This window comes from Canis lupus, chromosome 20, assembly GCF_048164855.1.
Source record: "Canis lupus baileyi chromosome 20, mCanLup2.hap1, whole genome shotgun sequence".
Classification (NCBI taxonomy): Eukaryota; Metazoa; Chordata; class Mammalia; order Carnivora; family Canidae; genus Canis; species Canis lupus.
Window position 1 is genome coordinate 48,325,686 of NC_132857.1, and position 15,520 is coordinate 48,341,205.

The 15,520-nt window shown below is 33.4% G+C and overlaps 1 protein-coding gene across 1 annotated transcript in view; it reads right to left on the reverse strand.

The window, feature by feature from the left end:
• The window catches only part of LRP1B (LDL receptor related protein 1B), a 1,825,680-nt gene that overhangs the window by 601,480 nt on the left and 1,208,680 nt on the right, over window positions 1-15,520 (reverse strand). The window contains exons 24-25 of the mRNA XM_072789062.1: window positions 8,752-8,949; window positions 7,060-7,264 (exon numbers count right to left, since the gene is read on the reverse strand). Of these exons, the coding sequence (XP_072645163.1) occupies window positions 7,060-7,264; window positions 8,752-8,949 (403 nt within the window). The remainder of the gene's footprint in view (window positions 1-7,059; window positions 7,265-8,751; window positions 8,950-15,520) is intronic.

A 15,520-nucleotide genomic window follows, 5' to 3' on the forward strand; every position in this document is an offset into this window, starting at 1 on the left:
GAGTTGAATTTTTGAGAAGGATATAGTCTGTTTTAGGATGGAGAAATTTGAAATATGAAATGAATAAAAGACAATTTAATATAATAAATAGTAAATTTAGTAAGTACATGTGTTAAAAAACCTATGGTGAACAGAGAAGGAAGATGTAGATATTCTTGATAAGAGCAGCAGCTTATAGACAACTCTGAAGCACTGGTCATCCACAAAATGTTATTAAATGATTATGACAATATATGTTTCCATGTCAGACTACGTGGGATCAAGACTGGTATCTGTCACTTACTCCAGCATATTTAATCTTAGATTCCATTTTCTCATCTCTAGATAAAAACTGTAACTATACATTCTCATTAGGAGCATTTGATGAAGTAATAGACATAAACAATTTAGCACAAAGGATGGCTAGCACACACAAAAGATTTGTGTTTGCATGAGCATGCCACAAACACATAATCATAGAAATTATTTTTTAAATGCAAAATTTCAAAATATTTCAAAATTGTAAAAGTAATGGAGAAAGAGAGACAGAGAATGCTCAAGTTTAAATGTCACACCAGCATATATGTGGAGGCAGATTCGTTTTATAAAGTAAACATAAATCAAAGCCATGAGAAAAGGATTCAAAGGAGTAGGTCATAGGATTGGGTTTATCTCAAAGAACGACTCCCCAAAAATGAGTTTATTTATTTATTTTTTTAAGTTTTAGTTTTATGGGTAGTTTTAGTAGTTTCATGGCCCTGGTGTGGGATCATATCCATAAAAATGAGATCCAAATGATTCATTGTTTAATCACCAATATTTGAATAAATTAAGTAAACCCCTGAGAAAGGATAAAACTAAATAATATATCAGGGACAATGTACTGATATTTGTTGAAGCTAGGTAATGGATATGAGGAAGTTTATTATATAATTCATCTTATTTTGTGTATTTAGAAATTTCTATAATAAAAGTTTAAAAGTCTAATAACTCAAAATTAGTATAATAGACAAATTTGTAAGAATTCCAAAAATGCCAGAGGATATTTATAAAATTTCATGGCTAGATATCATTTTTTCTGAAAAGACTAATTTTTAAAGATTAGATTGTTTTATGTGAGAAAAAGCTAATTATCTAGAAATACCAACATGTATATAAACATACATATATTGCTTATAAGTTACTTAATATACAATATGATGCCATGAAGGGCAAATGGAACAAAGATTAATTAGTATAAAGCTGGTAGGCTATTCAGTTAAGTAGCTGTCTTTAAAACAATGAATGAAATGAATTATGAGTCTCACTACAAATCTAATTTTGGATGCACACATCTTTTCACTGACAGCAGGTTGTTGTCAGCTTCCCTTTATACTTAGGATTAAAAAAAATAAGATTTAAAATAGAAACAAGGCTAACATAGCATCAATCAAATTTATGGTGGTATTTGACAGACAAGGTAGAGGAGAGAGATTTGAAAGTCTGGACAAGATTAGGAAAAATAATCACTGAAAACAAACAGTGAATTTGAGAATCATAGCTAGTCTGAGTATCTGTAGATAAGCCACCACCAGAACTAGGCAAGGCTCTGAATTGATGACCTAAAGACTTCTGAGCATTGTCCTTTGCCTGAGTAACAAATGGAGAACTGGTGTCTCCCTTGTAACTTTCTATTTCTGTCTTACATAGTTTTGGAAATTCCAACACACAACTCTACAATCCTGCATAGGTTTCTGTAGGTTTACCAGAAATAGGCTCTGTAGATTCTCAAGTATGTTTCCAGTGGACCATAACAGTATACATTGGGATAATTTGAGTAATTCTAAAATAGGTGATTCCTTCATTTCTTCACTAAACATAGCAGCATTAAGCTGTTTCTTCTATAGTGCTCATAATGGTCCTAATCTTTCATCAATTCAAGTGGGGAAAGTTCCAATACTTTGTATAAAATAACATGCTCTAGAATTAGTCCCCCTAAAAGTGTTCTTTCTTAACTTCACTGTAAGTCAGTTTACAATCAATTTAAAAAGTTGATTTCAAGGATCATTGTTTCATAAAATTCTAGGCACTCTTTTGTATACTTTATAATGTGGTATTTTAAAAGAATCATTTTCCTCTTATTACTTTCTTTTTATGGTTAAAATGTATTAGCATTTCAATGATATCATTATTTCTTGAAATATACAAAGACTGACTATCTCTTCTTACAGGAAGTATGGAAATATTCAGCCACAATTGCTTTTAAAAAAAAGAGACTACAGTCTACTGATTCTACAGTTCCTGCATTCATGGGTTAGTCTGTATCAGGATTAAATTGGGTCAATGGACCATGAACAACTTGTATCATTACAGGCATGAAAGGGCCATTATCATCTATCAGGTCAAGCTGCAGAAGGTGAAAATAAATGATCTTGGCAAAAAAAAGGGGATACTTATCTATAATCTTTAGGTCTTCTAAAAGCAACAATGTCTTTATTAGTTTCATTTAGGAACATTCCCAGATAAAATTAAAATTTTATTTAGATGTTTCACTAATCTTCACAATTACCATATCTGCTTTCACAAATTGCAATTGCTATAGCAGAGTCGTTATTATGACAAATGAAATCTAAACACCAGCAAGGCACCACGAAGCCCCACAAGTACAAAGGCAATGAAAATTCAAGAACTGAAGTGAGTGCCCTTGTAGATTCTGAACTCCCTGGTTCTTCTTACTCCCTAATACTAAGCTTGAGGTTTAGAGGAGATTCATGTACTCTTTCAGGTCACCTTAACAATAACTGCATTCCCTTAAAACGGAATGAGAGAGAAATGGTTCCTCCCTAAGACTCTCATTTGCCATCTTGGAATAACTTGTCACTTGGGATATTGGGTCAAAACCCAGAATACTAAACAGATGTGGCATGATGGCAAATATGGCTTACAATGTAAAATGAAGGCCTGTGGATTTTATGCCCAGGAAGCAAACTAGTTGATTAAAAACATTTGTTTGTTGGCATCTGTAAAAAAAAGGTCACAAAGAACCTTTGTAGCTGAAGGAAACTCAAATGATGTAAACATGTTTTATTGGCCTGATACTATGGCTCATTTTTTTGTTGTTGTTGTTTCTCCTCAGCTGTGCTTAGGAGCAACTTGGCTGGTTGCAAACTTGTGTATTCATTTGTTACTGTAAACAAAGCTTCTAATATTACCCATTAGCTGTCTTTTACTCTATACTTCATTCTTTCAGGTGTATCCTTGTTTTTGTAAGTTACAAAAAGTAAGTTACAAAAGTTGTAAGTTACAAAGTCTATGCATATGCATGCTTTTTTTTTTATCTAAAAAAACATTTATTTGGGACAATTATATATACCAAGAGCAGTGAAGGATTTCATAAATGTGGAAACAGCTTTGTGTGCCATTAGAGAGCTTATTATGCAGTAGGAAACATAATAGTATTTACAGAAACCATAATTCTAAAAAAAAAAAAAATTGTCCAGATGTATCCTAAAGTAAAAATTTTCAAAATAATGTGTCTTTAGAGCTCCTATCAATTTTGATTCACAGCTTCTTTATGTATTTCATGAATTATTTGAGAAATAAAGAGAATTTTAATGTTTCTATTTGAATAGATAGCACTAAGGCAGTAAGCTGAGTTTAAATCAAATTAAATTATTTTTTCAATGTTGCTTTTCTTGTGCTTAGCTTTGCAGTTCAGTGTGTGTATGCATGTGTTTTCATGCTTGCATGTATTTTTACTATGCTCTCAGCCTACTTTATGAAAGGTCCAATGTTTAAAGATAATTATGGACTTTTTAATAAAATGTCCCAAACAAAACTGAAAATATTTTCATATTTGTACTGTGTTTTTAAATCTAATTGCTACAGCTAGGCTTTACAAGTATTTATATGAACTTCATATCTTAATTGTATCAATCCGCTGTATGATAATTTTTAACAATAGAAAGCCCATCATCTATCGACACCCAAACTTGTCAACCTTTCGGTTTCTTCCTAGAGTTGAATGAATTAGTACGGCCATTTGAATTTTGATTATGTATGCCAACAGCAATTTTATAAGTATATTTCTTCACCCATTTTTCAAGACAAAACTTATTATGACTGTAATTATATGAATCATTTTTACAATTTCATGGTAGCAATTAGTAATGGAAGGCATCAACTTTCCTAAAAGCATTATGAGGTTTTTTTCTACTCAGATGCTAGCTTTTTGTACTTTCAACTCTTATAGGATAACTTCTAAAGATCTTATGTCACCGGAATAGTATCTGATATTTTCACTCAAATAGTATTTGTGGGTGGTGTGCTGTTTCTTTTTCTTTCTTTTTTTTTTTTTTTTCTTTTCTACTCTCAGGTTGGATATTCCACAAACTGAGATGATTTTATCCTAAGCATTGTCAGTTCAAAGCCATAGAAAATAAAGTTGCAATTCCCAGATCTACTGCTTTGTTTGGTCAAACTATTTTCAAAACTTTCATATGACTGTTTTGTTCCTTTTGTTTTTCTCACTGTGTGCATTTATAAATTTTCAGAGCCCTCACTTTTTCTACCATGTTGGTGTACATGCTAAAACCACAACGTTCTCCAAAATATCACTTTTCCTTATACAGTACATTTCTCCTGTATATCAGGTGCTGGTACAACTTAGATAGTTCTTATAGGTGAAAAATTTCACACTGGTAGTTGTTACACTCAGTGTAAAACTCCTGTTGATGATGAGCCTTTATGGGAAGCAAAGGGTCAGGATCAGCAATTTACTTGCAATCTCAGGAGTGGTCTCTTAATTTTTTAAAAAATATTTTATTTGACAGAGACAGTATAAGCAGGAAGAATGGTAGGCAGAGGGAGAGGGAGAAGCAGGCTTCCCACTGAGCAAGGATCCCATTGCAGAGCTCAGGGCTGGATGAAGGGCTGGCTCCCAGTGATGTAGGAAGGAGTTAAGGGCAGATGGGCCTAGGGCAGGGAGAGATAGGGAAAGGCCCAAAGCCAGGCTCCCAGAAATCTGTGGGCTCCCATGAACCCCAAAGACACTGATAGGCCCCAGAATCAGGCTCCTATCCATCCCCCAAAAAACAAAGATAAGACAGTAAAAACAGAAAAAATAAACTTGGCTCCCTAGCTCCAAAATGTTAGGGAGAACCCCCCTTTAATGGCTAGTAAGTAATCAAAGAAACTCCCCAGACCACAAAGAAATAAGTCATGAAGGTGTTACCAATAGTCTCTGCTCAAACCAAGACTGAACAAGCATCTCAAGGCTGTGGGCTCCCTGGCTAGGTTCTCAATTAAAGACCACACCCTCCCCCCCCCAAAAGACCAACCCTACAAGCCCTGTGGCAACCCTGTCTGGGCCCCTCCCCTTCTGAGAGCTTTCTCTGTATCTTTGCTTAATAAACTTACATCACTTTGCTCACTCTCTGTTGCCTGTGAGATTCATTCTTTGACTCCATGAGACAAGAACCAAGCTTTCCCTTATCACCAGGACCCTGGGATCATGACCTGAGCTGAAGCAGATGCTCAACCAACTGAGCCACCCAGGAACCCCAGGAATAGTCTGTTTTAACAAAGGAATTTCTCATTAAACATATCTCTTCCCAGTGAACTGGTATTATAGGAATTAATGAATGAAATGGGCAAAGTGTAAACTGTATAAATGAGAGAACCCATCCTTAGGTAAAAGATATAGCTACTGCTTTGCTCCTTGCTGCCAGGTCTCTCTGTTTCTTCAAAAGAAGCCAGAAATCCAGGACTGTATACAAAATGTCTCAGTATTTTAAGCTCAGGCCAGTGATTCAAATAAATGTAAAACACTGTAGAGGTAAAGCAAGCATATTAATGAGAGTTGCCAGTTAGGAACCTTGCTCTAGGCAAGTTGCTTTGGCCCTTTACTTTCTGAGTGTGAACTGAGGAAAGGAAGAACAAAGAAACTTCCCAATCTATTGATTTCTGAGCTCAAGCATACACCAGAGCACATGCCAGAAAATGTGGTCAGGAAGCTGACTTAAACACAGGCTCCCTTTTCTCTCTTCATTAAACTCCATCCTTGCTGACTCCCCTTCCTCATTGGTGTGTCCTCGACTTTGTCTTACTTACAGGTACAGAGACAGAAAAATTAATAAATAAGAATAAAAATAAAAATAAACTAAAAAAACAAAAACCAAAAAACTCTTGATCTACTAACCTTTAGCCTTGACAATGGTTTTGGATTGACAAAATAATTACCAAGGAAATAAATAATTCCCAGTAATAACAAAGTATTTTCAGTTACATATTATGTTCTACATATTTATTATCTCCTCAAAAACAATCAAATAATAAAGATATTATCCATGATTTATGAAAAAAAAACTGAAATTTAAGAGAATAGAGTTGAGTAGATTCCCCAGGGAATAAATGACAAAATAGGAACTGGAACCCTGGTTTTCTGGCTCTAAAACCAGTGTCTCTCTTCTGCTCCTTCCCAGAGGAACACACAAAGAACACTGTGCGCAATAACTTGAGTTACTCAACATTTGACCCTATTCTCAAGAATCATGTGCCTTGTCTTTCCAACAGTCAGTGTCTCCTCACTGGAGTCCTTCAAGCTTATACTAACTTTCTTTGAAACTGACTCCAAATACTTACAAAATACATAAGAGGTGGTGCGGTTAACATCTGTGACTGTTTGGACCAGAGAGTGGCCCTGTGGTTTGCAACTATTAGAAACAATTATAGCATCTCTTTGGCAGGTCAAAGAGAAATTCATTAAATTACTGCTTCAGAATTGAGTTGCAATCGCTTCCAATAGGGCCTAATGCCCATATTTGGAAAAAAGATATTTCTAGCCTCTAAAAAGTACCTATGTAAACAATCTTACAACCAAATTTATGCTAATAAACTTAGACTGGTTGATATAAATATATATAATTATACATACACACAGACATACATATAATTATACATATACACACATATATGCAATGCACAAGGTAAGCAATCCTACTCATAATTTATGAGATAATTGAATTCAATATTAATTTAAAAGATCTTTTTTTTTTTTTTTTTTAATGCCAAAGTGAATTCGTAAAAGGCAAACTTTTTTACCCGTATCTTGGGTCCAAAGCGATGGCCCTGGGATGTTCCATGGCTCCAGCTATGAGTGTAGTTCTTAAGGAACCGTCTAGTTTGGCCACTTCAATTTGGTCCAGATTGCTATCTATCCAGTATATGTTGCCTGCTATCCAGTCGACTGTCAATCCTTCAGGAGTAGCCAGGCCATGCTCCACAACCACTTCTATTGCACTGACTCCTATAAGAACAAAAAACAAAAAACAAAAAAAAAGGAAACTAATAGTTTTACCCATTCAAGGAACTTGTTAAGCAAAAACAAACAAATGACAACAACAACAATAAAAACCTCTCAAAACCCAAAAATGTCAATTTAAGAGCAGTGCAAAGTTTTTAAGCATTATACTGATTTTGCAAGATGTATTACTTGGCACAAGGGAAACTAAGAAGACTCCAAATTTAGAATTACTGAGCTTTCCTACCAGAAATTTTTAATTTCTTAAGCCCTTTCAGTGACAGGGAAACGGAATATTTAAATAACTCTTGAGGCTAACAATATTTAGATTTCAGAAAGTTATTTGTTTCTGGCTTTTGAAATAGGACATAGGATTTGGGGAATAATAATGATGTGCTGGTTAAAATTAGTGCAATTTAGTGTCAACATTGATCTTCACGGGTAGAATAAAGAGAAAAAGTCCACCTCGGGCAACATGCATTATAGCTAGTCAGCAGCCACCCTTCTCTGAAGCATGATAGATAAGATAGCTTTACTGCACTGACCCTTAAAGATAAGCCCAGAGTCATACTCCCCACCCCTCCTTGGCCCAAAGACTTATAAGATATAACATGATTACAACTAAGAGAGGAAGGTATTAGTGTGGTCTAAATAAAAATAAGCAATGCTCTTATTTATCCTTCTTAATTTCTTTTGTAATTAAAAGTTATTTGATTTTTTTTTTTTCTAATAGGTTAAGTCTTCATAGTTTATGGTATTGGCAGTGTTTTTGTTAACATTTTAACAGTTTTTTGTTTTTCAACACTGAATCAACTAAGCCCAAGGATCTAAATCCATCGCTTGAATTCAGTCTCTTGCAATATTCCATAGGACACAAATTCACATATGATAACTATATTGTGTTTATTACCATTTTTCCAAAATTGCAAAGGTGACTTAAGGAGAAATTCAGATTTTGATAGAAACACCTGGGCTTTGAAATACCACACAGATCCAACATTTTCAAAAAGATTATTACGTATATTTATCTCAGAGCCTTGATTCTCAAAAAGAAAAAAAAAAGCCTAGATTAGACAAAAGAGGTAAGTCAAATTATGATGAAAACATTTAGTTCATATTAGTGGTCTTTGTAACGATTCATTACTTGTTTAAATTTTTCTGAAAGACGGTAAAAAATAAAACATTTAACTCATAAACATATGTCTACTAGTATGTGGAAGGTGGTAGTTATAAATATTTTTCTCCACCAAATATCCACAGAAAAGCTCACAATTTGAAAATGGTATGCATAAAAAAAAAAAAAAAAAAAAAAGAAAATGGTATGCATAGTGGCTTTCACCATTCATTTCCTTCCCTCAACATACCTTCAGACATATACTTGACATTCCTGGTTTTATATATGTGAGGGAGGAGATAAAGAATGAAAGTGCAAGATTAATCTAAATCCCATTTGATTGCATCATATTTTTCTGGAATTTTCAGTTAAAAATTACCTCCACTTTCAGAAAGCTTGCCCCGGTATATTCTGTCTTCTACAACATCTGTCCAATAAAGTAAACTCTGATTGAAGTGAAAATCAAGTGCTATCGTGTTTCTCAGCCCAGGAACAAGTAGACTATAGTCTCTCTTATGAAGATCAATCCTTCTTATCTCATGACGAATAGAAAAGATGATGAATGCTTCAAAAGGATCTGAAAGTAAATTTATTTTTAATAGGCTTATAAAAATATTTATATGCTTTCATAAGTAGAATAAAACACTTGAGGTTAAATCCAATTATTTACCAGCCTAATTTACTATATAACTCTCTACTATTACAGGAGCAATTTCTTTTAATCCAACATTTAGAGGAAACTTGAAAATTTTAGGTTGATATGTATTCATTAAAATAAGTATACTTTTTCCCTCCTTGGATTTTTCTACACCTGATTCTGATTAAAAAATACAAGAATTATTGAAATTTCAAGACAAAATAGGGATTTTTCTATTTTAATGGAGCTTCAGCTGACAATCCAAACCTCAGAAACATTAACACAAGAATTGCTAAGAGTTGACTAAACTAATTTTGCTACCCTTAACCCATCACATTCCTACAGATCCACAAAGGAAACAGACCCAATAAAAGAGGATTTCTGTGAAGAAATTACAGACTTATAGTTTGAGTGTACTCCCCAGAAGAGGGTAGATGATGGCTTTCTCCCCAGTCTGAAATTTACAAAAATTACATCATCATTTTGGTAATGTGTCAAATCCTGTACCAATTACTGTTGGACATACTAAGATGAGTTAGACACGAATTTTGCTTGATGAATATACATTTTGAGAAAGGGGAATCCATGCTTACAAAGATTTCCTCTCATTTCTATGTTAGTACCATTCCTTTCAGCTTTCCTTTAGGGAGATTTGTTTTCCTATTTCAATTATAGACACATCCTCTGAATGTGAGCTGCTATAATCATCTCTTTCCCTGCTGATTGGCTCAAAAGGAGGATGTGAAATCTAAATCAGTTGAATGGGTCTATAAACTTCCAGAGAATATTGCAATTTTCTTATAAGGCCAGAGATCTCTAAGCCTAGTAATGCCAGTGTCTATGCCCTTGCAGTTTGTAGAAGTATACTTGTGATATTGTTGTTGAAGAGAAAAAATGCACCAAAAAAAAAAAAAAAAAAAAGGAAGGAGGCTTTTTTTTGAACACCTGGAGATGTTCAAGTCCGTAGGCTAAGGATATTCAAGTCCACTGTTGCAATTATCCATAAGTCTAGTTCCTTCCTTCATATTCCCTATACATTTCCCATACTTTGGATATGTAAGCCAATGCACTTAACTCCAACTCAGTTTGAAATAGTTTTTTGCCAATTGCAACCAGGTTTACTGTTTTTATTAATCTCCATTCCTCAGAGAGTTCTTTTCTGATCAATTTCTTAATAAAGTCCATTTTTATTATTTTATATCTCCATAACCTATTTATTCTCTTTAAAGTAAACTTTTTTTTTTTTTTAAGATTTTATTTATTTACTCATGAGAGACAAAGAGAGAGAGGCAGAGACATAGGTAGAGGGAGAGGCGGCTCCTCGCTGGAAGCCTGATGTGGGACTTGATTTCGGGACTCCCGGATCACGACCTGAGCCAAAGGCAGACCCAACCACTGAGCCACCCAGACGCCCCTGAAGTAAACTTTAAAATCACTATCTATTTGCCATCTGTCTTCCTCACTGGTTTATATGTTTTATTAAAACAGGGATCTTGTTTGGCTTGCTCATTATAATAGCCCTAATACCACACACCGGGGAAGACATAATACATCCAGGTCTTAGATATAGAATCGTGCTAACCTAGGCTGCCTGCCACTGGTGTAGGGAAATCACTGGCCATTTTTTTCCCCATATTTGTTTTATAAGCTCAAAGTCATCAAAGTGAATACACATGTGGAGGTAACTATGAGGGAATCAAAAAGTAATGGATTTTTTTTCTTTTTAAGTTTTTATTTATTTACATGAGAGACACAAAGAAAGGCAGACATAGACAGGGAGAAGCAGGCTCCTTGCAGGGGGCCTGATGCAGGACTCCATCCCCGAACCCAGGATCACACCCTGAGCCAAAGGCAGATGCTCAGCTGCTGAGCCACTAAGGTTTCCCTCTTCGGTATCATTTTTAAAAGACCAACTACCCATAGCAAAATATAAATAATGCACAATCTATGCTATCATTTATATTAAAAATATTTTTCTAGACCTATATGAAGGTAAAGAATATGATACTTCTTGAAGGCTTACTGAGGAAATGTTGTTACCTGCTATGGAAACTGGTATATGGGATTCAGAAGTGGGAAGAAAGCTTTCACTTTATTTTCTGTTGATACAATTTTTTAGCACTATCATATTTTTCCACTAAGATTAACAATTTTTAAGAATAAAAATTCAAACAAACAATAGAAGGAATTATAATTTCTTGCTTCTTAGAAACACTAATAAATAAAACAAAAATTGGGCATGACATATATGCTGAGCAAGGTAATTCAGTATGACAAATATTGTAAAACATGTTGTGTGTGTGTTTTTTTTCTCCTTAAGGAGAACTCACATTTCTACTACAGCAATATTTAAGAGATCATTTACTGCTCTTACTTACATGCTCTATGTGAGAAAGTGCTCTCTCCTAAACCAAAAATTACTAACTTGTTTGTTGCAACTGAATGTAGAAAGAAATTCTACAAGAGAAGACCTGGATTCTACTCTTGCCTTGGCTACAAATAAAGAAAAGTCACTAAAGCTATATAGGTCTTATCTTGATTTTTAAAATAAAATAATACTTTTGTTGCTACATGATTTAAAGTTTTATATGTGAAGAATCTTGAATTATTAATTGCATTATCAATAAAACAATATTTATATTAACCAAAATAGTCTTTAAGACAAATAGCTTTTGTAGAAGTAAAATGTTCTCTATATATAAGACAACAGATAAAATTCCTAAATTGGTGTGTGCCTAATATTATAGACTGAAAATATATAAAGCAAAATCTGACAGATTTAAATGGAGAAATCGATAAATCCATAATCATATTGTGATATATTTAACCACAACTCCCACACAAACTGATAAAAAAAAGCCATAACAATGATTAAAATAACAAAATAAACAAAAGTTCAATCTACTGGAAATAAATAGAAATCTGTACATCAAAATAGAAGATATACTCTCTTTAAGTACACACAGAATATGTAACAAAATGGCCATGTTTTAGTCTACAAAGTAAGTACCAAGAGATAGCAAATAATCAACCTATTAATGGACACCTGATCTGAGCACAATGGAATTAAATAAAAATCAATTATAAAGACTGGTAAGCTTCACATATACTTTAGTACTAGAAATAATTGCTAAACAATTTCTTGACCAATAGGACCTCAATAAGGAATTCAGAAATAAAGAGAGATATTATTATGGCAACAAATGTATAGATTAAGAAGAATGAACAATTAAAACTAATGAAATAGAGAATCAGTTCCTGGATGGTGAAATGAGGATCCAAAACCATCTCTTTCATAAAACAGTGAAAACACTGACAAAATGGTCAAAATCACCTTTTTCTGAACTCTAGAAATTCAAGAAAAACTGCTGAATATCAGTATTATATGGTGTTTTAATATGTACCAAACCCATTCCCCTGTCCTTAGCTTAATAATTGATTTAAAAACAAATGATCCACAAGTTCCCAGAGGGGACATATGGATTTGGAGCTCCCCCAAAAGCCCAAGCTCCAGAGAGAACTGTTCAATGTGGGAAAGATGGCCTTTTCAAGAAAATGTGCTGGGGGAACTGGATTTCTGTATTCCATAGAATGAGGTTGAAACCTCACACCATATATAAAAACTAACTCAAAATGTATCCTAGACCTAAATATAAGAGCTAAAATCACACAACTATTGGAAGAGTACTTAGTGACTCTTCATTAGGCAAAGACTGTGAATAGTCATTTAACCCAAGAGCCTACAAAAATGACCAAATAAGTGGACAAGAAGATGCTCAATATCATTGATTATCAGGGAAACACAAATCAAGCACAACATCACACTTCACATCCCCTAGAATAACTATAACAAGAAAAATGGACAATATCAGATGATGGCAAGATTGTGTGGAAATTGGAGCCCTCAAGCATTGCTGGCTGGATTTTTAAAATGACACAGCCACTTTGGAAAACACTTTGGCAGTTCCTCAAAATGTTAGACATTGACTTACCATATGATCCAGGAATTCCATTCTTAGTTGTACACACAGGGGAAATGAAAAGCATGTCCACACAAAGCTTGTATGTGAATTTCATATCATTATTCATACAATCAAAGAATAAAAATCCAAATGCTCATCAACTGATGAATGGATAAACAAAATGATATAATACAATAAATATACTTTTCAGCAATAAAAATGAATTAAATACTGATAAATGGTAAAACATGAATGAATGAACCTTGAAAGCTCATGCCACATGAAGGAAACTAGTCACAAAAGAGCATGTACTGCATTATTCCATTGTTATGAATTGCCCAGACTAGGCAAATCTACAGAGACAGAAACTAGGTTAGAGATTGCCAGCGATGAACTAGGGTTTGATGGGGAGTGAATTTTAAATATGTATGGAGTTTGTTTGGGGGGAGAATTAAAATGTTCTAAAATTAGATAGTTGTCATGGTTGCACTACTCTGTGAATATACTTCCAACCACTGAATTCTGTACTTTAAAAGAATGAATTTTATGGCATATATATTATATCTCAATTCATCTGTTTTAAAAAAAAGGGAAATATGGTAATTAGTGTGGAAATTTGTAGAGAATAAAGAAATGTACAACTTCTGTTACCTAAAAATCATGATTTTTACCTCAATCCAATTAATCTGTATAACTATACTTAGCTCATTAGCTCTGAAAACTTTTCCATCTATACAAGGAAAAAATAAACCATGCAGATAATTTAATGTTCTTTTTCTTCTCTGTGTATTTGTGGTAGTTGAATAAAATGGAGAATTCATCTTTTAAAAATTAATAAAATAATAAATAAATTCAAGAATCCAGAAAAGATAACTCTAATAAGTTAGGAAGAATAACATAAATATAATTACAGAAATTGATAAAATAGAGAAAAACATTATTAAAAAAATGGAAATCATTTGTTTGAAGGATAAAATACAGATAAGCATGTGGAAGGACCAATACATATACATATGCATGCACATAAATATATGTAGAAATGAGTAATAGGAAAAATTAAACTAGGAAAGTAATTATTATGGATATTATTATTTATATTCAATAAAAAATTAAAAAAATAAGAGTGATATATATATTTTAATAATAAATTTGAAAATAGGTAAAGTAAGCCATTTTCTAGAGAAATATTTTGCCAAAATTGACTTGTAAAGAAATAGAAAATGTGAATAGACCTACAATCTATAATAAAAATAAAAATTGAGTGAGTAAAATTATACCCTCTAACCAAGTATAGAAGAGAACAAAACAATCCATAAATAATGAGATAACTGGAGAAATAGAGAGTGTTAAGAAAATGTTATAGCAGTTAAAACAAGAAGACCATAACCATCATCTTGGGCAACTATTAAGAAGACTGAACATTACTAAAATAGCAAACACTTATAGAGTGCTTCTTAAATAGAATTACTCTTAAATATTTCATAGATCCCCATTTGTGCAATCCTCACAAAGTCCTAGGAAGTAAGTGATATTATTGCTCCCATTTTTCAAGGGAAGAAAAAGAGGCACAGAGAAGTTATGTAACTAATATGCCAGAGTCACACAGCTAGTAAGTGGAGGAGCAGGGATTTGAACAAATTTTCTGTCTAGTGTTAGCAATGAATTGGAGACTCAGGAACTCTTATAACAGCTGATGGAGTCTATATTTTTAAAACTGTTTTGGAAATATAATTGGCGATGATAGAGATGACATGTGCAACTGAAGGTACACATGCACTTGAACATGTGTGGTTCAGCTTGTGCACATTTCCACAAATAGACATCATAAGAGCTTTCACCGCAACATAGTTTGATGTAGCAAGGCACTGGAAATAACATCAATGACCATGAATAGGAGAAGATTAACAAAACTATAATCTTTTTATACAGCAGAATGCCATAGAGAATTTAAAAGGAATAAACAGAGCTATTTAAAACACTACACTATGGATACTTCTCAAAATCATATTTGTGACTAAAAATTCCAACTAATTCCAGCTGGATATATATAATGTATGTGATCCCATAAGCTAAGAAACACAAAAATTATATTACATGTTGTTTAAGAACACAAACTATGACAGAACAGATACCCTAATTTCACAAAAGGAGCTACCTCTGGGATGGAGGAATGGATGAACAGAGGACTCAAAGTTATTTAATATTTCATCACTTTCAGAAAATAATTTGTACCATGTATAGCATGAATAAATTGGATAAATTTTCAATATGCTAAAATATTAGCTTTGAATACATTATTCTCCAATATGTTTGAAAAATTTCACAAAATGGAAGATGACACGAAAATCTTTTTCTTTTTTTTTTTTAAGATTTATTTCTTCTCTGTGTGACTATCATAAATAAATAAAAATTAAAAAATATATATATATATAAAAAAAATGGGATCCCTGGGTGGCGCAGCAGTTTGGCGCCTGCCTTTGGCCCAGGGCGCGATCCTGGAGACCTGGGATCAAATCCCACGTCGGGTTCCCGGTGCATGGAGCCTGCTT